Source organism: Scomber japonicus, chromosome 9 (assembly GCF_027409825.1).
Source record: "Scomber japonicus isolate fScoJap1 chromosome 9, fScoJap1.pri, whole genome shotgun sequence".
Classification (NCBI taxonomy): Eukaryota; Metazoa; Chordata; class Actinopteri; order Scombriformes; family Scombridae; genus Scomber; species Scomber japonicus.
Window position 1 is genome coordinate 29557704 of NC_070586.1, and position 27662 is coordinate 29585365.

A 27662-nucleotide genomic window follows, 5' to 3' on the forward strand; every position below is an offset into this window, starting at 1 on the left:
TCCAACCTCTGATTGAAAAGTGCTGTTATGACGACAATGAGATCTGCACTGTGTCAGAGCTGCAGGGTGCTTTAGTGCATTGACCTTAAGGTGGTTCAACAAGCAGGTTTTTCTCAAAGCCCAGGTCAACTTTTAACTTGGGTGAGTGCTTTTTGAAATGACTGCCCTGAGTAATGTTTCACCATAATTCTGCACGCCTTTCCCAGACATACTACAATAAAGTGTTTCCTTCCCTTACTAAATTTAACAGCACTTACTGTAGCTTTTGGGAAATGTGATTAAGGACTATCTGTTGTTAGGCAGAACAATTTAGCCATTGTTAAAGCCTGATTACACCTTAGACAGTCATTTCTTCTGTTGACTCATACTTTAAACAACTTTAACCTACTGTACATTTCCACAAAAAATATGGTAGTTTTAAATAATAGGATGTAGTCATATAAAGTGTGACTGATGAGTTTCAGTGCTGTTATTATTGGCCTTCCAGGCAGCCCCACTGTTAAAAAATGATATCTATACCAAACGCATAAAGTGCTGTCCAAATTACACACTGGCTCTCTGTGTTCTCAAATATTTGGAACATTTGAGGGAAAAGGAGAAGATTAAGATAGCTGACTTATTCACTCATGCTGTTGTGTAATTTCTTTTTTCTTTTTTGCTGCTTCTTATATTTAGCGCAACCAAAGCCTTTATTTAGACTTCTTTGCTCCTGAAATATGCCTGACTGCACTTGTGGCTACATATTATGGTGCCAGCACTGGATGGATTGAGTGGGTGTTTGCAAGACTTTTTATTTTATTTTTTTATAAGTGATATTTCATATTTGGCAAACATTTACTCAAGGCCCTCTTACTTGCCCTTCCTGGAGTTTTTTTATTTTTTGTCAAAATGTCAAGATTTTTTTTATGCTCATTATTTTGGCATTCTTTGAATATGAGCTCACATCTGATATGTGTAAATGAAATTTTACTTGGATGTCATCATTCGGAGTATTTAAAAATAGACGATTTGCTGCCGATTTGGTTTCACTGCAGCATACTATTAGTGTACACATTGCTAGTCATCAAGGTTGAGCAATATATTGATATCATGTTTATATTGTGATATGAGACTACTGTCTTAGATTTTTGATATTTTAATATCACAAGATTTCATAAGTCTTGGCCTGGTTTTAAAGGCTGTATTACAGTAAAGTGATGTCATTTTATAGACCAGACTGTTCTAGCTGTTCTATTATTTGCCTTTACGCATTTAGTCCTGATTATCTATCATAAATCTGATTGTGTTAATATTTTGTGAAAGCACCTACAATACTGTCACAATAGTGATATCGAGGTATTTGGTCAAAAATATCATGATATTTGATTTTGTCCATATCACAGAATCCTAAAAACATAATTCCAACGTTTTCTATTTGGTGATAGTTCTTTCATGTTGAATTTATTTGTGAGTTTAACTTTTTAATTTAGATTATTGGAGTCTAAAGTACAGAAATGAGCCTGTGTAATGGTCTACTCCTGTCTGCATTTCTGACAGCACTAGTGTGTCTGTTTTGAATTGACTGTTGAAACAAAATTGATAGATAGCACCTTATTCGAAAACCAGACGTGAAAAGCTAAACTTTAGATTGGCCTGTAATTGCCCAAAATCTTGGGATTTTCAGAGGAATATGCTGTCTGTGTTTGCTGAAGCTAGCTCAGCCACAGCGAGGCTCCAGCATCCAGCTCTGCCAGTCATGGGAGGTCTGACAGATACCACAGAGGACAGAAAAGCTTGGATTTACACAAATTGCTGGGTTCTGTATGTCATCTAAGACTTATATACTTTTGTGATGCATGAGAGTGTTTATTTTCATCCCTCATCATTTTACCCAACAGGCTCAACAGAGTCATTGACCAGAAAAAGGACTCGGCTTAGTTTGTGCTGAAGAGATGTACACATCAGACAGCAGACAGCATTTTTCATGTTAACATTCATGGCCATTTAGTCAGCATGACAGCTGATGGCGTGGCGGTGTAAACGGTTGATAGATGTGTTGCCACGAGCGAGTCATCAGGATACACCATTCAAATCTTTAACAATGCTTGGAATTTCCCCATAAATTGTTGTTATGTAAAACATGATCACAGGCATGTAATGACAATGACATGGCAGCTATAAACAGTTTGTTTACTCCAAACAAGTATTATAATTTATAGTACTATTCTCTACTCGCAGCTGTTTCAGCTTAGTGGTATCTGTATACCCAAAATACTCTCTACGTATCATAGCTGCCAGTGTGAAACATTTACTCAGTGCAATTTGGAGGTGATTGTGCTTTACAGAACATGAGTATTTTCACTTTATGTTGCTTTCCACTTTTACGTTACTAAAATTGTTGCTATCCATAAAAGGTAAACGTGGCCTTAAACTTGAACTTTTTTACACTTGTGACACTTAAAAAAGAAAAATCTGTATCTAGATGGAAACTTGTCACTTTTCAGATGTCTTTGAATTGGCAGTTCTACTAAAGAAAAATGTCCCCTCTAAAACCTCCCAGATGGTGTCATTTAAATGAAAAAATTTAAGCCCAAGGACGTTAAATCATCTAATATTTCACAAAAAATGCAAATATTATAAAAGTTTTGCTACAAATATGTGTAGCCAAACTTTGTTTTTAGCTTTTTTTCCATGAATCATTTCATGACCCCTCAGATTTATCTTAACCCATTAGAGGGGCTCTGATCACCTTGTTGGGATAGTGTATAAAGCATGTGACCAGTTGCAACAGTGAAATGGTACTCACAAAATCAATTTAATCTTATAATATCATACGTAATAATGCATCACTATTAGGTATACTGTTTCTGCAGAACAAGTACTTTGATACTATAAGTACATCTTGCTGCTAGGTAGGTAAGATTTTGAGTGCAATTTCAGTCTTAATTTAGTATTTTTACATTGCTGAACTCCTTCTACTTAAAGGATCTTAATACTTCTTCCACCACTGATGGCTTCTGGTCAATCTGAAGATTAAAGTCTATTTTCTTTCATTTCTTAACTCCACTGTTATAAAATCTGTCAAAGTTGTGGTTAAAGTAAGCACTGTAGATGAAGATGTGGTTGACAGCTGTATCAAATAGGACAGAGTGACATGCGTAGGAGCACTAGAAACACCTTGACTATCTATGATTTATCAGCCTCTCTATCCTCTCTCCTGACTCTTCTCCTTTATATCAACCCGTCACTCTGCATCACTCTCTGGTCACTAGCTTCCTCTGTCCCCTCTTCCTCTCTTCCTCTCTGTGTCTATCCTTCTTATGAGACTCAAAGTGATTTCCAAGGTGGTGTTTGCTGGCCTTCTGTTGTTAATAAAGAGTTGGAGTGCCAGCTGCAGTCTTGGCTGGTAGATGCTGAGGCCTCGGGGCATTGGGGAACAACAGCGTGCGCGCAGATCTTGGCCGGATCTCCGAGTGCATTTTAACACTCAGCAGTGACTTTCAGGTTCCTGCACCTCTCCTCAGATACCAACTCGAAAACACACGCTGAACGTATCACAAACAGACAGTTGCTAGAGGTAAAGCATGGCCAAACAGCACTTTTCATGTTTTATGACCTGTTAGTTAATGTTTATATTATGAGTGGATCTTGTACAGTACCTATCCGGGTTTGATAATTATGGATTGTTTCCCACAAGACAGGGTTTACATTTTGTTCTTAATGTGGATAATTAGTCTTCCTTCATTGCAACATTAAACGTTCAGCAACTGTGGAGCGCAAACACACGACACTGTAAAGCTAAGGCTTACAGTACGCGAATTACAGTTTGTCTCTCTTCCATCTGCTTTCATTTACACCCAACAAGAAATGTGAGTTATTAAAGCCCACGGGGGAGCAGTAAATTCACCCACAGGGTTGCTTGCAGCTCCTCAAAGCTGGTCTGCGATGACGGGGTGCATTTATGGCGCTCTCATGGTTCTTGGATCCATTGTCCTGCTTGCTCTAATGGGCCACATGTCTATCCATGCATTCATCTCGGGGGTAACAATACATGATGACTAAAGAGCCGCATGTGTGAAAAAGACAGAATGAGAGCAACGATTTGGTTACACAATGAAGTCAATGTACGTGTGCTATGCTTTGTAATATGAATCACTGAGCCTATGGGCCAGGAAACAGACAGCCTGACTGTCAGTTTCACTCTCACTCTCACTTTTTCCAGAAGGAAATAGTGCAGACACAGTCCATCTAATCATATACTTATTCAGTCTGAGAGTCAAGGCTCGAGGAGTGAGAGGAGGTGAGCAGTCTCTCCGTATACACCCAACCAGCCAATGAAAGTGTTGTTTTCTTCAGATGACAGATTGAGGAGGGTAGCGGTTTGACCTGAAACCAGGGCCAAGCCCCAATTACTGAATTCTTGCACTTTAGCCATTAGCTCAGTGTCTCTTGGGATGCCAAATCTCATATTAAGGAATGACATGGAAAAAGTGAGTTATAATCAAATAAGATTCTTGTAGACAGTAGGGATTTTCTTTCAGCGGAATAATCACCTTTGCTAAGTGGTGATCTGCGTCTTGTCTTTCCTCTACTATGATCTCAAGCTCTTCTAGTTGAAGTTATGAAGCATTTTATTATTTGGTATCAGAAGCTGAATTAATGAAGTGGTTTATTCATCCTTAGATCCAATAGTCAGTTGTTCAGTGTTTTTTTATGCAATATATCAAGATCCATGGCTTCTGTTGAGCGTATGATGAAAGAATGAGCATTAAGGAAAAAATGCCGCTAATTTGTGTCTTAAATATTCAACGCTGTTTTCTCAATCAAAGCACATTTTCCAAGCAAGTGGCTCTGAGATTTGGAACAACAAAGTTTGTAATTTAATGAGCTAGTACAATCCAAAATAAATGTTTTTGTATGCCACATAATTAAAGATAGCACTGTCTCAACTTTGTTTTATTTCTCCTTTTCAGACTAAAGAACAGCAGGACCAAGTATTAAATCAGAGCAATAAAGTCTTCCTCTACTGTGCCTTCTTGGACTATAGGTGGGTCTGTGTGCATGATTTAGATACAGCATGTCCCAATTATTCATTCAGATGTGGAGCCAGAGAGGCTTTGTCTTGATTGTTGATTCATTGCATCTTCTTTGCACAAGTCTTGAATCACAGGCAATAACAAAAGATTTGGAAAAGGTGTATTTCCCTTTTCTCATTCAAATCAAAAACACCCGGTGTGACGTGTCTTGCTGTTTCAGTTTGATGTATCTTGACCAACAGCCCACTGAAGAAAATGGCGCTATGATAAGGGAAGCCAAAACACTATTTAGAAAGTATAAATCATTTTTAAAGGGAGTGTGTTTTAGTTGGATTCAAAGGCTTCCTCTCCTAACTCCCCTTTGCCCCGAAAGCTCAAGAAAAATGTGAATTATTGGATCGCTCTGTCAGGTTGCCCTGGTAAGTTCAGCAAAGGAAATTCACAGTGTGCCTCCCACAATAGATCATGTTGAGTGATCTTTGCCATTAGTGATCCTACAAAAGCCTTGTCTCTTTTGTTCTTTAAGGTTGTTCTTTCAGATTTGAACGCTTACATCTTTATATGTATGTATTCTCTATGTTTCACTCTAAATAATATCTAATTGTCTTCCATTTCAGTTCAAAGGAGGGAGTATGGTCCAACGAAGGTTGTGTACGCTCAGATGGAAACATGACATACTCTGTGTGTCTCTGCAACCACCTCACCAACTTTGCCATCCTTATGCAAGTAGTGCCCATAAAGGTATGAGGCCACTCTTAAAAGCTGCTGTAACTTTGTAGGAACAACAGATTTAAGTACTATGTGTAATGTGAAACAAATTGCTCATTCAAGTAATGAACTTACAGAGGATTATTACACAACTCTGCCGTTCCCCTATGGAGCACTTTAGTTTCTTTCAGCTTCTTGTTTTGGCTTCTGCTGCTTTGATTCTCACTGTCATCAACCTCGTTTCGAGCCACAACAGGCAGTTGTTTTAAGAGTAAAAATCCCTGATAAACCTGCAATACCTGTCCAGCACCAAATGGTGAACAGACAAAGTTTGCTACTATCTGGCAAACACAGTGGAGCATTTGGCAGGAGGAGTTTGGGGAGACTAAAACAGAGATTTAAAAAAAAGAATGAATAATTGGACTTACATTCGCTTGCTGGCCAAAAATACGACTCCAAAGGAATGCTAATGTTGCTCAATATCCACTGGATATGCAGCATTTTGCTAACACTTAGGCCATCTCAACCTTATAAGGTGATAGTATGTCAGCATTGTGTATATAGTTTATTGCATTGCCCCCAAGTGGCCAAAAAATGTTTTTTTGAAGGTTTAACATGATGATTTTGACCATAGAGCTTTTTCCTTAATCTGTTGTACATTTGCAGAAACAGTAAACCTCCCACTACTTATTTAGAGGGGTTTATGCCACCATTTTTCAAAAGTGTAGCCCTCCCTCAATGTCATGTCACAGATAAGTAGATTTGTTGTAGCATAATTAGAAAGGAAACAGTGGTCTACCACACACTAACCCACCGACCAGAAGCCCCCACTCTACCCTTTTGGACAGTTTGCAGTTCCTCGCTGTAGGTCAATTGTAAGCAGACCTGCACAGTCACGATGTCGGTTTTACTGGTGGTTTTATACAGAAGTGCTGTGGACAACCATGATTAAGTGTGGTTCTTTTGGATCACAGCAAAGGTCAATTCCTCAAGGACCACAGTCCCCTATGAGACCAAAAAACTGTCCCTTTAACGATCGACCAGAAAGTGTCCCTTTGAAACATCTGGGGTAACGTTCTCGCTGCTTCTCCTCAATTCTAAATGGTCTTCTGCAGAGTATTTTACATTTACATTATCTGGATTTAGAGCAACTTGGAACAGCAGTCCCATGTGCATTGTCACCACAGACTGAGTCTTTGTTATCCAAGAATATGTGCCACGGGAGTATGGTCAGCAACCCCATTGGCTTCTTTAAATATAGAACAGGAGTTCTTATTGCTTCTAAGTGGGCCAGTGCTGTATTTAAGTAGCAGAAGTTTATTTGATGCTATACTTTCCCCTAGCCAGTCTCTAATTAGTGGGCTGCCTCATCCCTTAGCTGCAAGGGAACATCCCACGTATCCCTTTTCTGGAAGACTGAGACTCCTCTGCCCTCATAATGACAAGGCACATGTGAAGACAGTTAATGGAGAATTAAACCCAAACCCTCAAAATAGCTTGAACTCCAAAACAACATCAATGCACAAAGCTGTACACCATGACCATGTGCGTAAGGAGAAACACAATACAATTAGCTTTTTGGACAATGTGCATGTTGCTTATCCCAGAACCATTAAAAAAATACACATGTATTTCTTTTTTTCCACCTTTTTTTCGTAAAACCTGTTTCTCAAAAAGTTGTCATATCCAACTTTTTTATCCTTTACTGAGGAGAATTTGAGCCATTTTACTCAGGTTTTTTGATGGTTGAAGTATATATTCTTGCCCAGTACTGGATGGTAGCCTGCCTGAGTAAATACTAATGAAGGTCAATATTGTGTTCATTATTATAGACTCTACTGAGCTCTTTTGAATTTCTTGGCTTATAACACACACACACACACACACACACACACACACACACACACATACACACACACACACACACACACACACACACACACACACACACACACACACACACAGTCTCCAAGAGGCAGGCCAGGAGACTGGAAAGAACTAACTTTGCATGTGTGTTGCTGGTACAATGTACCAACCCACCATTTAAGAAAAAGAATCATGTTTATACACGTTGTCTGGTCCATTTTTGATAGCAATGTGTCTCCATACACAGCTCACCACCGTCCACCAGGTGGCACTGTCAACCATTGGTTATGTTGGATGCTCAATTTCCATCTTTTGTCTTGCCATCACTCTGGTCACCTTTGCAGTCCTGTCGTGAGTATCACCAATCACTCAAATTAATTGCTTACATTCATAAATCTTTACATTTAAAGACCCCACTCCAGACATTTTGAAGACATATAAATATACTCTTCTTTAAATAGCCTAATGATTTATGATAATTTTGTTTATCTCTAAGTTAAAATTAGATCCACTCCTCCTTCATCAAAAAAAAAAAAAAAAATTAGTATGCAAATGTAACTAGTGAACATGTGATGTCTCCTACATCACTTAAAAGTCCATTCTCATTATTGGGCACTGGAGATTTCAAGTTTCCACAGCACACTTATCCAAGTGGCATACTGAACCACGATTGGCTCCAAACTAGTCACAAAATCATACTCATAGGTCAGGTTTAAGATGAGAATAGAGAAACATTCCTCCTTCACCAGATGCGTGTGAAAACAGATGTGTCAAACTCTGCACAGTGAAGGCCAAACATCCAAGTGAGGTAACAAGAAGCAAAACACATTTTCGAGTGGAGGGGGACTTTAACATATAATGTATCATAATATATCACTCAATCGACAGATTCACACATACACTCCACGTGTCTTGATAAATATTTTTTTCATTTCATAACTGCACCAATGTGACCATAAATATCTGTTCAAAAAATGTTATTTTGATCACAAGAAAATAGCAATCTGATATGATATTGTCCCACTGCTGCTCTGCAGGTCAGTGAGTACCATCCGTAACCAGCGTTACCACATCCACGCCAACCTGTCCTTCGCCATCCTGGTGGCTGAGATCTTACTGCTCATCAGTGCTCGTTTCAGCCCCGGCACGGTAGTTACACAGTACAGCACTCTGCTCATGTTGACAATGATGATAATAATAATGATGAGCCATGTAGTATTGATAAAGATGTTGCTGATGATAACAATTGTAAGCAGTTTTGTAATTATTGTAATGATAAAAAGGTTTAAAAATCAATGATGATGTTAATGAAATGATTAGATAAATAATAATTAAGGTGATCAGGACTGTAGTGTGCCTCAGAAAGATTAGTGTGCATGTCTGTGTGCATTTGGATAAATAATGAGGAAAACATAGTTCATGTTTTACAGCGTAAAATGCTAAATGTTGCAAAGAGTGAACTACTACTGAATGTTTAAAATGAAGGATTTTGTATGAAAGAAAGAAAGAACAAGAAAGCGTAAATGAAAACATACTGTAGTTGAGTTAAAAAAAAAAGAAATTAAACAAAACAATTAAGATTAACAATTTAATAAAATAATAATGAGAATGATTTGTGTTCCCTGTCCCAGCTACCTTGTAAGGTAATGGCTGTCCTACTTCACTTCTTCTTTCTGAGTGCATTCGCCTGGATGCTGGTGGAGGGCCTCCACCTCTACAGTATGGTGATCAAAGTGTTTGGCTCTGAAGGAAGCAAACACTTCTACTACTACGGCATTGGTTGGGGTAAGTCTGCTCCTCTGTAGTTTTTATTTACTACACTCACATTACGAGGAGGATATATCTGCCATGACTTTCTCTTTTGACATTTTATTGCTTTTCTGTTCTTGTCATCTTATTTTATTGTCTCTAATTTGACCCAATGTCCTGTCTCTACCTCATGCCATTCCTTAACTGTAAATGTGATTTTACTATTTTTGAAGTGACCTTACTGGTCAAATATTGTTTGGTAAATGTAAATAGCTATGAGCCCGTTAAATAAATCTGCTTTGAGTTACATTTCAGTGTAACATTGTCTCTCCTGATCTCAGTTGAACTGGAGTTGATGGACAGATGAAAAGAATCTGGGACATACATATACTCTCTTTGGCTGCTGGGGAATGCATCATCTCTCCTCCACATGTTGAATCCATTAGTGGAAAAATGATCCTTTTTTTATTACTTCCTTTCTTCTGGCCAGAGTAATTTTTCATTTTGTGTGGCCAACTGCAAATTACGTGCTAGAGATTTCTCTGACAGTTAGAAGCATACCTGATGCAAATAAAAAAGTAGATTCATTTTATAATGAATTGCTGCTGCTATAAGCTGTGATAAAGGCTATTGAGATTTTATCTTTCATTTCCTCCTTTATACGGTTTCCTCACAGTAGAGCATGCAAGAAATCGTTGGCGGGTAGCTCTTACCATATTGGACAATATAATCAGGACCATGATGTTTAACAGTGTCTGCAATTGTTACAGTGCAGGTGGACAAAAAAGTGAATTATTTTGCACAATATTTTGCATAAATCGGTCAAAACCTGTCAGTGGCATTTCCCTACAGTAGATTGTTTCATATTATTCTTACAAGATAACTTTTTTTAAACAATGATTAACAATTTCCATCAACAGACAAATACAAACAATGAATTGAACATTGAAATACAATAATACAGCAGTGAAAATGAGAATTAATCAGCAGCTCTCACTTGTTACTTCTCTTGTTTGAGTCACTGTAACAAAAAACTGCACAGCTCAGCAGTTTTTTGTATTTTTTTCCTCTTCTAATTAAATTACACTGTATATTTGTGAGCCATTTAAAAGATAATTGTCCTGAGCAGGAAAAATGGGCTGAGTGCCACAGACAGAGGAGGGAAATTAGAACATATGGAAAGACAGACTAAGTTTTCATTAGAAGCAAATAGAACATAGACTCTGTTGATTGCATACTTGTTAATTGAAGAAGATGAGTGTGCTGATAACAACTTTTTTTTTTTTTTTACCCCAGGGTCCATTAGCAGGTCAATCCAGCCACACATACTAAGTTACATTTATAGTGAATTTGTAACTTGAGGGGGTTTTTTATGTCTTGTCTTTTCAGGCTCTCCACTGGTGATCTGTGTGGTGTCAATGACATCAGCTCTGGACAGTTATGGTGAAGTTGACAAGTAAGTATGACCTGCATGTTTCAACAAAAAAAAAAGATATCATTATGGACTTATATTGAATTAATTTGATTTGATCAAAGCTCGGTGGCGTTGCATAAGAATGACATCAACTTTGGAAAAAAAACTGGAACTGCCAACTGTGTTTAATGTTATTCAAAAAGTTTCAGGTTAACAGTAACTACAGATGTCATTTCATAATTTACATTACAGCTTTAGAGCATTTTCACTTGGAAGGCAATGCAATATGTCTCTTTTTCACTCTCTCCCCTGTCTTTGCTTTCTCAGCTGTTGGCTGTCACTGAAGAATGGAGCCATCTGGGCGTTTGTGGCACCGGCTCTGTTTGTCATTGTGGTGAGTAATTTACAGCAATTTGCACTTGTCATTTTTTTTACAGTTTACAATTCATTGTCCAATTTGATCTTCAACTTAAATCTCTATCAGATGTGAGATTGTGTTCTATTTGAGAAAGAAAGAAAATAGTGTTTTCTGTTCATTAACATGGGAATCGTGTTACAGGTGAACATTGGCATTCTGATATCTGTGACCAGAATTATATCTCGTATCAGCGGAGAGAATTACAAGGTTCACGGAGATGCTAATGCTGTAAAGTGAGTTGATTTGTTTTCATGATCACACCAGTGCTGTTTTGATTATTAGATACTGTTCTCATGTCTAGAGCTAATAATATAAAAACGTTTTTTCTCTTGCTTGGTTTTAAGGCTAACAATAAAGGCAGTGGCTGTACTCCTGCCTATACTTGGCATTTCCTGGATCTTCGGTGTCCTAGCTCTTAACACGCACTCCCTGCCGTTCCTATATATCTTTGCAGTATTCAACTCATTACAAGTAAGGTCTTCATTACAAGATATTGTCCTTTCCAAAATGTTTCATTTGTGATGTCCTCCTAAAGTTTACTTTCCTTTGCCTTTTCCTTTAGGGGTTCTTTGTCTTCTTGTTTCACTGTCTTCTCAACTCTGAGGTATGGTGATAAACATGTTACATTCATGTTTTAATGATAGTTGTGTTAATTTTGTGTTAAGTCCTGTGGGACTGTCCACACACCCAACCGCAGAATTTCATTTGGCAATAGGGTCTAATGGTGTAATGGTTTTCTTTCTTTCTGTACTGTAGGTCAGAGCTGCTTTCAAACACAAAACCAAGGTGTGGTCTCTTACCAGCAGCTCCATCCGAAACATCAATGTGAAGCCCTTCAACTCTGACATTGTGAGTACTGGTGTATAAGCTCTCCTATAGCAAAGATGAGTTTAACCCTTAACCGAACCTAATACTCTCCTTATTATCCTCCAGATGAATGGAAACAAGGAGGGAGTGACTCCCACTAAGATGAACACATGGGACAAAAGCACCAACTCAGCCAATCGTATCGACCTCTCCGCCGTGTAAAACCACCAGCCACCGATTTCGTCTGTGGCAGCAGCGCAATCTGAAGCTTACTAGTGTAGAATGACAAAACACTGAATGCCAGAGTATTTTTTTCCACTATTTTACGTGTTGAATTGGACACTCATCCGAGCCTCAAGTGAAAGTGATACCAAAGGAGGTGTCATGTAGCTAAGTAATAGCTTCACCTTAAAAGACAAACAGACTCTAAGAACTGTGCCTTATTAATATCTCATTTAAAAACATATTGTGTTCCCAAAAAAAGGAGCCTAGGATTTCTGAGGAGGTCAGTGAGGTGACCCTGAGTGTAAGAGGGTAGTTCAGGGTCTGACCATGATGCTCTGTGTAATGGAGTGTCTGGATTAGCCTGCTGCATGGTCTGTCACGTCCATTGCAGTTGATTAAGTGGGTGGCCAGAGTTAATTTAAATCACAGAGATATGCTTTAACATGTAATTTCTCCTCACAAAATACAATTATGCAAATCCATCGGCTTTAACTTACTTGTAGAAAATGTAACTAAATTTTGGGAAGTGTTTTAATAGGGAACAATTCTGTAACAATACATGACCTTGGATACAGAAAAACCAAGGAAAGGGCTTATATTTTAGAAATAGATTCATACCTTCAAAACAATAATACAATGGTTTCACCAGCTGTTAACAGAAGAATCATCAGCACCCAGGACAAATAGCTCATTTTACTTGGTCTCACTGCTGGATAAACACCTCTAAGTTTCAACTCATTCACACAACTTTAACGTAATAACTGCATAATAATGAAGGACGATGTAGCAGTGAATTAGACCCTATGTATTTCTGATATAATGTATTTATTTATTTTGTGATTCTGAGTTCTGTTTCACGTCTTCTGCAAAGTGTCACAGCTCAATAATCAGTATGTTGTGTCTGTGTCCGTCTGTGTGTTTTCTCTCTCCAAATGAACTGACTGGTATTTTTGCAGTACCTCACATCTTCGTAAGATGCAGTATGTTACGCTTTTTGAAGAATAGTGAATACTGGTTGTGTTGTGGACACAGTTCTGTGAAGTTTTATAGTGTCTTTAGTTATTTCTAGAGCTACATTTCTTTTACATTTTCATACTTTTTTGTACATTAAAATAAATATGTTCTGCAGCAGAGGGACACAATAAGCTGGTTGCTTTTTTTTCTTAACATACTGTGAGAATGGAGGGAGAGGACATAATTTTAAAATGTCATTTATCTTACACTGTACCAACATTAAGTTTCCTAAAACAGGATTTACTGTAAGTCACTCTGCACCCACTTTTCATGTCAGATTTAAAGTTAAATATTTCAGTATTTCAAAACGTGTATAAGGCCTTTATTGATTGTTGTCTTATGGTACTATGGTTTGTGCTTCCAATTATCTTTATTAAAAAACTTTTTGACAAAAAACCTGTGTCATCTTTATTATATAGCCAGCATAATTAATTTGTTGTTCTTTTATGTACCTGCTATTTACACTATTACTGCTTTATACCATTTTTTGTAAGAGGGAGAGAGTTATTACCTTATTGTGTAACTGACTGATATGGAGACATTATGTAGCCAGCTAAAACACATAACAATAAAAGTGTTACTTCTTATCATGTCAATGTGTTTGTGATGTTTAGGCCCTGGTGGGTTATGAGATTGTAGGCCTCTAGGCACTAATGCCTAAAATGCATGGTGTCAATATGATGTACAAGGCCTAAACTGCTTACAGAAACCAAAGGAGACAAACAATTCCTTATGAAAGTGTTATAATATTGTTCTTGATGTGACAAAGGGGATTTCTTCAGTTTTATGGAGGGGAATTTTGACTGAGCCTTATGTTTAGGGACTCCTAATAACTTGGGCCCCTGGTGTTTTTGGTAATCCAAGCATGTGAACCACTAAATGAGGTTAAAACGTGTTGATTTTATTGTGTGTATAATTATTCTAAGTGTGCATATGTATAATTTTGTCCAAAGAAATTGTTTAGGTATCCAAACTTTCAAAGGCAAGAAGTGCTAGATTTCCAAAAGAAAAAAGGCCACCATACTACGAGGGCGTATTAGGGCCACATATTATGTAAGAATATATCCGAGTTATTTTCTCGTGAATTAGTGTTTTTTTCTCGCAAATTTGCCACTTTATAATATCAGAGAATACCCCCACTCCCCAGCCCCGCCATAATTATAATTTTTTTTACATATATGGCCCTAATACGCCCTCGTATCATACAGTAGGCTACTTGTTACACTAAAATTACCTTCTACATTTAGCATTTAAAAATAAATTCAAGTCTATTTAAGACATTGACTGGTGAGTTTACGAGGTGTCCCTGAAGGCGCCGTCGTCAAACCTCTGTCTGTCCGTGTGCGCATGCTCGCCATGTGATATGAATAACAGCAGCGGATGGGTAAAGGTGAGCAAGACAGTAATATACGAGCTCTCCCTGAATACAAACGACGAACTAACAGCACCACTGCGACTTTTTAACTTGTGTTTGTTCCGAAGAAGCAACAGGGAGCCGTGTGAACCGGTTTGAATCGTTAAATAATCAAAGTGGGACGCTATTTTTTTTGTTTACATACCTTTGTTTATCCCTACGCACGTTGTTTTAACTTTTCCTCTGGTGACAGCAACTTTTAAAGGCTGTCATCGATATTTTTCTTCGATTATATGACTTTTCACTTGTGAAGACAACGTTTTTCATGTATGAAATGGGATTTACGGGCACAAGGGAAGTATTGTGGGACTGTGAGTTTGTTTCACTCAAAAAATCAACCTCCTGAACCTTCTCGGATACTTTAGCCTGTTTATTTTTATTATCCATGGAGTCTGTTGGGAAATTTGAGTTCAGCAGGAAAGACCTGATTGGCCACGGTGCCTTTGCAGTTGTGTTCAAAGGCAGACATAAAGAGGTAACTTTCATATCTGAGACAAATATATGTCTATGTATGTGTCTGGTCATTGTTGATATACACCGTTTATTATATTTTCTTCTATTTTTCAAGAAACGTGACTGGGAAGTTGCTGTGAAGTGTATCAACAAGAAAAACTTGGCCAAATCACAAGCTCTTCTTGGCAAAGAAATCAAAATATTGAAGGTAATGTGATTATGATGGTGCAATACAGTATATTTTGTCTCAGTTCCAGTGTACATTAAATTAAAATATTTTTCCCCCACCTCCTCTAGGAACTCAAACATGAGAATATTGTTAGACTGCTGGATTATCAGGTAGAGATGTTTTGTTTTTTCTTCTCTGTCTCTCCTCTCACACATATCCCTGTAACACACAGCTATTCACACTCACAAGTCATACTGTAGACCCTGTTACCACATGTTGCACATGTTGACATGTCGATGAAACATGTGCTCATGTGCTACAGATTTAGCTGTCAGGCCTTGAGGTTTTTCATGAGGCTTTCTGTAGGGTATTTTCCTGTTAGCCATTCACTAAATAAACATCCCTAAAACTTAAAAGAGGTCACACATAGCACAGGATAGTAACCATTTGCTTAGATGTGTGATTGGATGGGTGTGTGTACTTCTCACCTTACTGACACCTGCCAGACTGCCAGACATGGGTGAGCCGATCTCTCTGTTTCTGACAGATGGCAGAGTGCAGTCGGTTAAACAATGGCTTATAGAGCACAGGGTATAAGTATCGTCTCACAGCAGACACACACACATACAGGGCTAATTACTATGGATTATACCCTGAGACTCTAGGTCAGGCTGCAAGAGACTTTTGTAGACTCTAATGTTGTTAATTTACCTGGCAGCAGCGCAATGTCTGCTCTCTGTGACATGTATTACACTATAGTAGACAAACAGTGTTATTAATGAGTTATTACAAGTTTTAATCCAAGACATAGACCCTATTAGCTTTAACTTCCTGGCATAAATAACAAAGAGGCAGTTCATGCCCCCCCCCGCCCCCCCCACTTTACATCCTCTTAAGTGAACAGGTGGGGTTGACACCTTAAACTTCTCACACTTTTACCCCACCTCGTCTCACCTCAGTGCTCCGCAACTTCTTCAATGGCAATGGTCAGGGTTGCTAAATTTGGGGGAAGGCCCCTTGGATGATGAGCTGACACAACCATGATGGGGTACAGTTTCAGGCCGCTGAGTTAGCTGTTGTCAGGGAGCCCATAGATGATGATGGGCGAAAAATGAGTCCAAGAGATGAGTTGCTGTCAGATGTTGTGTAACTCAGGGCACAGCTGCAAAGACATTGATAGATTGTCAGTATAAGTTATAATTCCCCATCTGCCTATAGTACATGAATAAAATGTGATGTATTCATTACCATTCATCAAATCAGTTTAAAAGTCACTCTGATCTGAATCTTAGCATCATTTTATGCTACTTAGTCCTCATTATATCTGGTTTTATCCACAGGAAATGGGGGGATGTGTGTATCTTGTCATGGAGGTAAGTTGTGTTAAAAATAGTAATGACCCATATGTTTCCATGTTAAAATGCAAAGTATATTCATTCATAACAAAGCATCATAACAGTCCTTCTCATCTTTTCAGTACTGCAATGGAGGTGACCTGGCAGAGTATCTTCACTGTAAGTGTCCTCTAACACAAAGGGTCTAATGTAACCCACATTTCTTAACTGATAATTTTTTCCATTGTACCTTTCTCAATACACCCTACTGTTGCAAAAGAGTATCAGACTCACAGCCTGTTACTTGTAAACATGTTTGGAGCAGCAGCTTACTGTAGTACTGGTGGGACAGTGTGGCTTTTAAGAGGCTTGGCTCAGCTTTTTCAGTGTTTTCAAGGAATAATAGGATTTTTAGTCGGTAGGAGTAGTATAACCATAGAGTTCAGGTTTAATGTTCCTACAGGTCAGTGGGTAAATGATCGCTAATACTCCTAAGTACTTAACCCAGATAAAATTAACCCCCTAGAACTGGCCTGTAATTAAGTTTGTTTGTTTATTTTTTTGTTTTTTGTGAACTAAATATGTAGAAACCAGCACAAATGCCCAATAATAACTCCCAACTTCTTTTCCTCTTGTCGTTGCCTGTCTGTGTACCTTGTGATTTCACCACATTTAAATTCTCAGAATGATCACTTTTCTCACTAGACGTCACACTGAAAATTTCCCTTGCTTCAAGTTTCAAACCCTCTTTCAAAACATGATGACGTGTGTGAGGGCCTGGAGGTGGTTTTTTCTTGTGCTAAATTTACCTCGATGGTGTAGATGTGTCTATTTAAATGCTGATGTAAAGCACTGATCTAATTCCGCCACCGTGCCAGAGTTTCTTATTTTGTAGACTTGCCAATGTTGTGTCCCAGCCAGAAGTCACATCCAGCTATTTGCAGGGATCCACACGGTCACGTCTTGGTAGGGTTCACGGATCACGCACATGAACTCACCCATCTGTCACTCACTTATCCTCTGTCCTCTGGTGGAAAAACACTGCAGCTAGAAATTCTGGATGTCCTGGGAAGGGGAGTTGGGGGAGTGTGGTGGGGGTCGCTAGCACGTCAGACATATTTTAATATCCAAAAGAAGCCACACCGTAAACAAAATTCTCTTCTACGAATTATGACAGCAGTGACGCTGATGTGATTGGAGCTGTGTATTTGATCTTTTCATCATATTGGAGTTTCTCATGGGAGTGTAAGAACAAATAAGATTTAAGATCTGGTTTTTGATTTATGTTGATTACTTTCCCTATTAATCATTCAGTTCTTAAATTGGCCGAAAATAGTGAAGAATGTCATCACAAAGTGACAAATATTCACATCTGAGAAGCTGAAACCAGAAAAATATTATCATACTGTTGCTCAATATTAGGGTTTTTTATTTTTTTTATTTGTCTCTGGTAACTTGTGATGGGCACTTGTTATTATATGTTTATATTTTATAGATAAAACAGTTAATCCAATGTTATTTACTATTGATGATTATTAAATTAAGAGTCCAACAGGAGGGCCTTATGCTGCAGCAGCATGCAGAGAATAAGTGCTGGCCTTCACCTCTCCACGTGTATCTACACACCATGCAATATGATAAACCCTTATTATGCCGCAATGCTAACTTCCTCCTGTATCATTTTAATGTATTTCATCCCTTCTGACCCGCAGCCAAGGGCACTTTAAGTGAGGACACCATCCGTGTATTCTTACAGCAGATCGCTCAGGCCATGAAGGTTCTACAGAGTAAAGGCATTCTCCACAGAGACCTGAAACCCCAGAACATCTTGCTCTGCCACACAGAGGGGCGCAGGTCCAGTCCCATCAACACCTGCATTAAGTTAGGTAATGATTTAAGTCACAGGAGTTTTAGAAGAACTGAATGTACTGTGTGTGTCTGTGAAAATGCATCAGCACAAGGAGGTTGTGTTAGTTTATATATAGTTTATTCTGTCAGTACATGTTGTGGTCCAGACATTTTAGCTGAACTCAACGCACACAAATACACACACACACACTACTGTGCCACAGGTCCTTTACTGTACTTTTCTCACCCCTCAGCTGATTTTGGGTTTGCACGTCACCTCCAGACAAACACTATGGCAGCAACGCTGTGTGGCTCTCCCATGTATATGGTGAGTATTAAAGTCCTTTTGGTTTCCTATGCCAACAAAATGACATGTTACTGTGGCCCCAAGGTGTAAACTGTGTTTGTTTGGACACAGGCACCGGAGGTCATCATGTCCCAGAACTACGATGCCAAGGCTGATCTGTGGAGCATAGGCACTATCATCTACCAGTGTCTGACCGGAAAGGCACCATTTCATGTGAGCGGCGCTTCTAAGCACACACACATTCAGCACATTCAGATACAAAAGTTGTCACATCCTCCTTCTGTGATGAGGTTAATGGTTTTGGCAGTTTGGCACGCTCATCACTGTCAATGCTAAACAGAACATGATAGTCCTTTTTACAACATAGAAACAACGTGATCCACAACGTAACTCTGAAAAACCACCTGCCTGCTGAGTGACACTCCCCCTGATCTTGTGTTTTTATTTGGAAAATGCTGGAACAGCTTGACTGCTTGTTAGGAAAGAGGCTTGTTTACAGATGAGGGGCAAGCGGAAATGGCTGCGTGCCATTCCTCTAAACCCAGAGTAAATATTGTTTCACAATTTCCCCGGTATTACTTAATGTTGTTCACGTGGCAGGTCAGATGAATGTGTTATGTGCAGATTGCCTCAGCTTTGATTTATGTACAGACAGATGCTAATGTTTTGTCCCCTCTTTGATCCCTTATTTGATTTTGAAATCCATTTTATCTTAATGTATTAGAAGTTAAAGAAGAGGAAATGTGTTGTTTGACCTTTTGTAAGCAGGTTATTTATATTACAGTTTCCTTGAATGCGTTTTCCTTGAGAATGAGAGAACAGATTGATTTCTGTTTCTGCCAGGCAGGTCAGTGAGTTAAGTCCGAAGGTCAGTGTGAGGTTAGCTGAAGATGATGACGATTATATTTACTTAGCTGGCATCTCCGAGGGATCCACTTTGTTTTATGTTTGGATTATATGAACTGTGGCACAATTGGCTGTGGCACCATTTTTTCTATTTGTGATGTAGGCGATAGTCAAACATTCCTCATCATTTACTCAAACACACATGTTTGTAAGTGTGCAGTCCCATTCATTTGCACGTGTTTATGCATGTGTGTGCAATTTTTGTGTTTGTGTGTGTATATAGGCCAGCACACCACAGGAGCTCCGTCTCTTCTATGAAAGCAACAGGAACCTCTTACCCAGGTTAGTGCGCCTCTGGGCGACCCCCCCCCCCCCCCCCCCCAAACCAACACACACTCTCACTGTACATGTACAACACAAAAATTTGACAGTTGATGCTTTACTGTGAAAGCTGTTTCCAGTTGCACTTTTCAGTTCTCTGATTAATGACGGTGATGATGGTAATCTGCCCTGTGCTCATGCTCAAGTTTGTGTGTACGCAAATTATGTGTGCACATGGCTGGTTTGCGAAACACATGCAGGTGCACAAACAGACACATGCACATATGCCTACAGAGAACTTAATAAATCTTCAAGCTGCACACCACCACTAAATATAGTTTTAATCTGAAAGAAACTGATACAGACACCTGACGGGTCCGATCATCTTGGAGAACTTTCTCGATGAGCCACACAATTGCAAAAGTATCGTGTGGTCTAATCTATTTTCCGCTGTTGAATAATCAGTCATCATGAAGTTAGAAGAAAGAACCAAGGTTTCTCTTTAATGTGCTATACTGTCTGTTTAATTCCATACACTCAAGGTATAGGGAAATATTCTATTTATATTTAGTGTTCTCATCTATGGGATATTCCTTCATCCTTTATTTAAGGTGTTGTCAGTGTGTAATGTGAAACTCTCTGCCTTGATATCAGTTAGACCAATGCCTTAACAGAACAGTTCTCTTGGCTATTTAAAGTCATTTTAACACTGAATCCTGATGTGCAGAACTTGGACCTGGAAAGTGTTCAAGGGGATTATGGATTGTTTGCCACACTGTTTTCATGGTGTACTTTGCCATTCTGTGTATGCCTTGTGGCCATGCTTATCTTTTTCACTGATAAAGCCGATGATAAGCCGGCTGGGTTGTATGGGGAGGCATGGCTTGTTGTTTTCTTTTCATTCTATATATAACCTGCCCCGAGCTGCCAGTTAGTGGTCTGCACAGCTATCATTTTCCACATGACCCACATAGCTCAACACAGACATAAACACACGCAGTCTGTACTGACTCTGAGTGTCATGGTACCCTGAGGGTTTTTGCACTGAAGCTGTAAATTAGATTAAAAATGCACATATTTTACAGCTCGTTCTGTGCTTATGAAACACAAGTGACCTGAATATCATTTCTTTTAACACCACCTAAACAGACTCAACAACAAGAAGTGCACACAGCGAACACACTGAAGCATGTAATTGAAAATAATTGCTATTCTGTGGACATGTAGGCTACACTCATGACATTTTGTATAAGCTGCATGCAGAGACACCTATCTAATGTTTCCCCCTCTTCCTGGATTGTACTGTGTATCAAAAATGTTTCTGCAGCATCCCAAAGGAGACTTCGAGTAAACTAAGACATCTACTGTTGCGGCTCCTTCAGAGAAACCACAAAGAACGGATAAGCTTTGGTAAGATCTGCCTTTTAACAGTCAGTACTTCATAATTACATTTTTAAAGGCCTCTCTTATATCAAAATCCTTAAATTTGCAGATGAGTTTTTCCATCATCCTTTCTTGGAGACGAGCTCATCTACAAAGAAGTGTACGTACTCTACTGTGTCATGATTGTTTCAGTACAGTTTACTGTATAATTAATAAAGGTGCTGAGGTCCTAAGACAAGTACATGTATGTTTTCATGACAGGCTCTCCAGCTCCCATGCTCTCCTACCCCAGTTCTGGCTCAGGCAGCTCCTCTAGCAGCTCCTCAACATCCCATCTGGCCTCCCTTCAAGTGTGTACATGTTCCTCTTATGGATTTATGAAACCAAAATCCCTTACTAAAAGATGTGCAATATAGATGTTTTTCTTTTCTTTTTAGTTAAATTTCATCAAATACTTGTTTGTTTTACACCCTCGCAGCATTCCGATGGGGAGATGCACCGACTTCAGCCCAAGGTACAGTGCTCCCCTGCACAAGATACCCCTGACTTCCTGCTGAAAGAAATAGCCAATCGAGACAGCAGGAACACCTCATCTTACACAGATGACTATGTCATGGTCCCTGCTCAGGATACCAGTAAGAAGTCACTATCACTCTATGGATCATCATGCAGTTCTTTAACATTAACCTGTCACATATATACACAATGTGTTGAAGGCTGACTATTTCTTGTTTTACTGATTTCAAGGTGACTACATATGTGAGGAAGGTGGGTCACCCATTGAGAGTTGCCTGATATACAGTGGGTGAGTTAAACACATACAGTTGAAAGGACTCGCTCTGTGATCACCATTATAAATATTCAGCATAAATTTCAGTGTCAGAGATTCAAAGTTAAACTCTAGAAATGTGTTACTCCTGTTTAAGTATTTAGGTTAGTAATTATTATTAATATGTGCAAACAGAGCTTGAAAATCTGTGTTTATACTCTTTCCAGGACCTCACTACTGGCTGAAAGAAGTCCCGGAGCTGCAGGCAGGATGCCTCCTCCATCTCCTGTGCCCCTCAAGCTTATTAGGTAAGAGAAAGCCAGTTTTGGTCGGTTAAAGATGAAAGTGTTCAGAGATAGATGACAAGGCTGAATGTGAAACTCAATTCAACATCATGTACAGTGTATCCATTTCATGTACTACATCAGAAATGACACAAAATATTTTCCATTCATTCATAAAATTATCAAATATACTTTATTGCCTATACCTCTCTGCCTATCCTTACAGTAAGGATGTTGGATTCAACAGCAGTAACCGCTGTCAGTCGGAGCCCATTCCTGTCCCAACTCAGATCCAAAACTACCAGCGTATGGTGCAGCCTGTAGGCCTTCATGGCTCCACCAGGCATGTACAACCAATCAGCTGTTTTATCCCTGTACCCACTTCACCCCAGTGTCTTGTTATTAACTATTCTTCTCTGCCTATTCCTCATGTCATCCAGGGTCACACTTTGCTGTGCTGGGAGCAGCAATGAAAGCTCACCACGATATGGAGGGAGTAGATCTCCAGCTTCAGGCGTCAACCCCTACTTTTCAAGGCTGACAACTGGAGGAGCCGGACCACTGCAGTCTTCTCCACTTGGTAGGCATCTTAATCTGCTTTTCTTTTACTTTAAATCAACCCAGTCTGTTAGAATGGGTTGGCCACCATGGCCATTTGGGTGTTAACAAAATTCCACCATCTGAAACTGATATACAGCACAAATATTCATTCCAGGAGTTGTTTTGTGATGAAGTGTTGTTATTTGATATCTGTACCCACCTTCCCTCTGCTGGAATCTTGTACTTTTATTCAGGCCTACACCCAGAGATCATGCCTGAGCATGTTTCATTCAGTGTTGATGATACTATTAATAAGAACAAAAATGTTCCAATGAATACTGTTGATGTTTTTTGCTAGTGTTTTAATATCTGTGACTCTCTATACTCAAGTGGGAACTACCCCAAAGATCTCAGAGCAGACTCTTCCTCTCTGCACAAGAACTGGACGGTTTGCTGTCTCTCCGGACATGCAAGACACTTTCAGCCCCAAGGTCAGCTTCTAAAACAACTATATTACACAAGTAGAACACCTAACCCTAACCCTAAATATTTTGTTATCTACACACCATCTTCAAGCCAGTCAAGTCTCAGAACTTTCAAATGCTTCTTACAAGCAGGTTCAACCAAGGATGCTCAACCGAATCACAACAGCCCCAGACCTGCAGTCCCTTGACATGTCTCCTGCTTCCCAGATCAACTTCAGCAGGAATTCACCCAATAAAAATGGCCCTTTTAAAAGGTGAGAATAGTGTAATATCTGTAAATTATCATTATTATTATAATAGTTATTATATTTAATGTTATACAAAACGTTCTGTAGTCATATGACATAGTCAATAGTTCAGTTCAATAGTGAGATTACATCATTGATGAAAACCTGCCATGTGGCACACAGAGGTGCCACAACAGTATGAAAGATATGCCATGTGATAAATGATCTAATGGTCATGATGTTGTCTGTGGCTGTATTGAATGTCCAGATCACTTAGTACATGCAAGCTGTCTGACATGCTTCTTAAGGCTGCCATTGGAGCTCAACTTCTGGATGAAGGAAGTGACGAGAGCCTCGGCTATGAGAAGAGCATGGACATCATAGGTAGGTCTTTATCTTTACTTACCAGTACCTCAGTATAGTATGTAGTCGTGTCATTGTCTTTACTTGTGTCGGTCAATCTATAAAAGCACCCCTGTAAAATCCTTAAGGTCTCAGGTGATAATGACATCAATACCCACTTTAAAACATGTTGGCAACATGCCATAGTAACAAGATGCCTATTTTGTTGTGACTACCGTAGTGACCGTGACCATGACGTTTACTGGGCCAAGACCATCATAGCCATTTGACTCTTCTTATTCATCCCCACAGCTCCACCTACTGGTTGTCATGCAGGATTTCCTTCCCCTGGCAGTTCACCTGCTTTAGTATTCAATATGGGTTTTTCACCCAAAGAAAACACTCCTCCTGATTCCATGGTACCAAGGATGTTAACAGGTATATATTCTTCTTACAGTAACTACCCTACATATTGATGAACTGTTGAGTACATTCATACTCAAGCTTGTGTTGTAGGAGGTTTATGAAAAGTCTCTTGATCCATGATTGAGGCTATCATTTTATTATGACTTGCTCTCCCCAGCTTTGTGTTAATTCAGACCATTTATTTCAAATTAAATAAAATGTCATGTCAAGTATAGAAGTATTGTTAACCAGGTATATTGTTGTCCAAGTTAACATTGGGCATGTAGAAGAACAAACTGTGATTCATCACAATAAAGTTGCAGTTTGCTATAAGGTCAGCAACTTTTATGAATATGCTTTCTCTTTTCATTCCTCATATTTCACATGTTCAGGGTTATAATGGGTTTGATTTTTTTTTAAATGCAGGCTCCCCCAACTACATTAACTCAGCCTGGGTACTCAACAGCCGTCCCCTTCAGCGAGCAAGTCGAAGTCGTACAAACAGTGAGACTGAAGCTATGGATGCTACTCCACACTGCAGTGTGGTCTTTCACCCTCCAGAGCTCCCAGAAGATACACTGATGGAGGTAAAGAGAAATACTGTGACTGTGAGATGAAGGGAATCCTGCTGGTTGTTTTGAAGTCACAGGCCTGATGAATTATTTGCTAATGAACATAAACTCGGCAAACTCTGAGTCCAAGTGATCAACCTCAGTATTCACAGTATTTTATTTGTTCAATTCTTCACAGCAAGCTCACACAGATGCTCTGAGTGACCTCCGTTTCACCTTGGCTTTTGTCCACTGTGTCATGGAATTGGCTTCTTCTAAGGAACCGGGGCTGGATACAATCAACAGTCCTGATGTTTCCTTTTTAGAGCAGAGTTTGGTGACAGATCAGATCAGCCTCTTAAGTAGAGAGTGGAGGTGAGAAGCACGAGGACTTTGACATTTTATGTCAACATTTGAACATGTACAGTAGCTTCCCTCTCTTCACAAAGTTTCTTGAAAATATGTTGTTTCTCATGTTCACTTTCCAGCTATGCAGAGCAGTTAGTGTTGTACATGAAGGCTGAAGAGTTTCTGTCAGCAGCACTGCACACTGCTAAAGGGAATATCAAAGAAGGCAGACTCCTTCCCTCTGCCACAGTCAAACAAGGTGAGGACTTTTGTGTACTAATGGCAGAGGTAATATTTCAAAACAGGCACTTGTCAAGAATCTTAATCCACCTCTATGCTAATAATCAATATACTCAGTATATTCCAAACAAATGATTGTTTCACTGTGATACAGATTGGCATTAGAAAAATTGATTATTCATTAGGAAAAGTTTTAGAAGTTTCTACAGACATTTTAAATATTTTTTATCACAGTAAAAATGAATTCATTGTAACTGACAATTTGACATGGGATGAATGCTGTAAGATAAATGTTGGTGGAGTAAGCAGAAAGCAGCTTGACATATGCAAGTATTTTTGCTGTGGTGGTCAAGTCAGTTTATAATTATAATAATAATGAAATGTCTTTGTGTACTGTATCTCCTGATTTCAGTTATCAGGAAGCTGAATGAGTTGTACAAGACCTGCGTAACATGCTGTCGCTCCCTCACCACTCGGCTTCAGAGTTTCCTACTTGACAAACAGAAGCTTATGGACCGCTTCAATGGACTCACAGCAGAGAAACTCATCTACAACCACACTGTGCACATGGTGAGCTCACCTCTAAGAGGAGGACTTTTGACATTCACTCGAAATCAAATTCTATCCAATATGTATGTTTATTTTAGTGTATAACTGTGTGTGTGTGTGTGTGTGTGTGTGTGTGTGTGTGTGTGTCTGTCATTACTGCATCCAGGTAAAGGCTGCAGCTTTGGATGAGATGTTCCACTACGGTACAGCATATGTCCAGCGCTACCATAAAGCCCTTCTACTGATGGAGGGTCTGTCCCGAGTCATCACAGAGCAAAAAGACATTGACAGCATTGAGAAATGTATGTGGAAACATTGTGACACACAAATGCCAGAATCACACTACATATAAATACATTTCCCATGCTGTCATAATGATGAATTGTCTTGACGTGATTATTGTGCTTACCTTCACCAGATTTTAATCTAGTCTAATAATCTCAATCTCTGTGTTGTTCTCAGGTAAGCAGTGTATTGAGCGACGACTTTCAGCTCTGCAGACTTAACTGAGCCCTACAACTACATTTCTTTCCTCATCCATCTCCCCTCAGTGTACAGTAGATGGATCCTCCAAGATTGTTGATACACAGAAGCACTTTGATCTTTCTTAAGGGAAATGACCACTGGAGCATCCGCTCCTGTCCCACCACCCAGTCTATAATCCTGACATTTGCACAGAAAAGACTGGAAGTCCTGTTTAGGACATTTTCTTGAAGACAGACTGTTTTATGATTGTTTGAATACTTTGATCAGGTAACATTTTCTCAGTATTTGTTTTGTTATAAACATGATAGTGTGTTGTTTTGTGTTTTGCACATAGAGTAATCAGATCAAATTATAAATGATTTTAAATGTGTTGTACTTGAAACAAAGATTACTTAGTTAGGTTGTTTTCTGTATTTGAAACTTTTGTGTTGTGTGTACAGTAAAAGTTCACCAGCCAACAGCAGTTAAAAGATCTTGAATGAGATGACCAAATATTGCCAATGTGTAGCAATACTAGAAAACTGTGCCTGCTTTGTTTTTCTTACAGTAGAGATTTAAAGGTAATGAGAGTATGTTTTGATGTCACACAGAACACCTGTCTTACAGTCATGTAGACTTGCATCATGAAATGTATTAAGTATATTTTGACAACTGAATGAGCTTTCAGTTTTATAACTGATTCAACAAAGCCCTCACTCAGGTAGTTATGTACTCAATAATGAGATGCTTTAAGTGACATTAACTACATGCCACATTTCTTTTGTTTATGTGTTGTAAGTGTGCACATTGGTTTTTATTTTTCACATGTGTTGAGTTTGGCATTACAGATGTAAGTGTGTAAAAAAAAAAAAAAAAAAACTAGACGTGTTAATTTATTAATTAATTCATACATTATTTTTGGCTGATATTACTGGTTCAATAGAATGCAATATTTTGTGAAAATGTTGTGTTAAAACAGAAGTTTGTTTTTGAATTTATCAGAATGCCTTTTCTACTGTTACTTTATGACTGCCAGTCAAATTTGCCAAAATGAATTGTTACACACTGTGTGATGAAAATAAATATTTATTGTCAAAAGTATGGGTTAAACAGCAGCTGTTATATGTTACTTTTCAGATTATTTAACATTAAAAACACATAGGCTT

The 27662-nt window shown here is 38.9% G+C and overlaps 2 protein-coding genes across 2 annotated transcripts in view; both read left to right on the top strand.

Moving 5' to 3' along the window:
- Window positions 1-12448, top strand: part of adgrd1 (adhesion G protein-coupled receptor D1) — a 29662-nt gene extending 17214 nt beyond the window's left edge. The window contains exons 14-25 of the mRNA XM_053325421.1: window positions 4953-5026; window positions 5633-5756; window positions 7837-7940; window positions 8627-8738; window positions 9221-9374; window positions 10728-10794; window positions 11080-11146; window positions 11312-11403; window positions 11515-11641; window positions 11733-11774; window positions 11927-12019; window positions 12104-12448. Of these exons, the coding sequence (XP_053181396.1) occupies window positions 4953-5026; window positions 5633-5756; window positions 7837-7940; window positions 8627-8738; window positions 9221-9374; window positions 10728-10794; window positions 11080-11146; window positions 11312-11403; window positions 11515-11641; window positions 11733-11774; window positions 11927-12019; window positions 12104-12199 (1152 nt within the window). The 3' untranslated portion in view covers window positions 12200-12448. The remainder of the gene's footprint in view (window positions 1-4952; window positions 5027-5632; window positions 5757-7836; window positions 7941-8626; window positions 8739-9220; window positions 9375-10727; window positions 10795-11079; window positions 11147-11311; window positions 11404-11514; window positions 11642-11732; window positions 11775-11926; window positions 12020-12103) is intronic.
- Window positions 12449-14622: 2174 nt separating this feature from the next.
- ulk1a (unc-51 like autophagy activating kinase 1a) lies at window positions 14623-27594 on the top strand. The gene is made up of 27 exons (XM_053325016.1): window positions 14623-15105; window positions 15199-15291; window positions 15381-15422; window positions 16593-16625; window positions 16730-16766; window positions 18299-18472; window positions 18689-18762; window positions 18853-18954; window positions 19871-19929; window positions 21236-21318; window positions 21401-21451; window positions 21553-21641; window positions 21770-21926; window positions 22039-22096; window positions 22288-22368; window positions 22571-22687; window positions 22785-22924; window positions 23275-23375; window positions 23499-23623; window positions 23865-23980; window positions 24251-24376; window positions 24770-24930; window positions 25094-25269; window positions 25383-25501; window positions 25895-26052; window positions 26198-26333; window positions 26494-27594. Exons 1-27 carry the CDS (start codon window positions 15016-15018, stop codon window positions 26535-26537), a joined length of 2742 nt encoding a protein of 913 aa, XP_053180991.1. The 5' UTR covers window positions 14623-15015; the 3' UTR covers window positions 26538-27594.
- The last annotated feature ends 68 nt before the right edge of the window (window positions 27595-27662 follow it).

Excerpts from the sequence above, each read along its gene's own strand:
- ulk1a (XM_053325016.1), top strand. The coding sequence starts at position 15,016 with ATGGAGTCTGTTGGGAAATTTGAGTTCAGCAGGAAAGACCTGATTGGC. Across the intron at positions 19,930-21,235 it reads AACAGGAACCTCTTACCCAG|CATCCCAAAGGAGACTTCGA; the intron begins GTTAGTGCGCCT and ends ATGTTTCTGCAG. Across the intron at positions 22,369-22,570 it reads GTGCCCCTCAAGCTTATTAG|TAAGGATGTTGGATTCAACA; the intron begins GTAAGAGAAAGC and ends CTATCCTTACAG.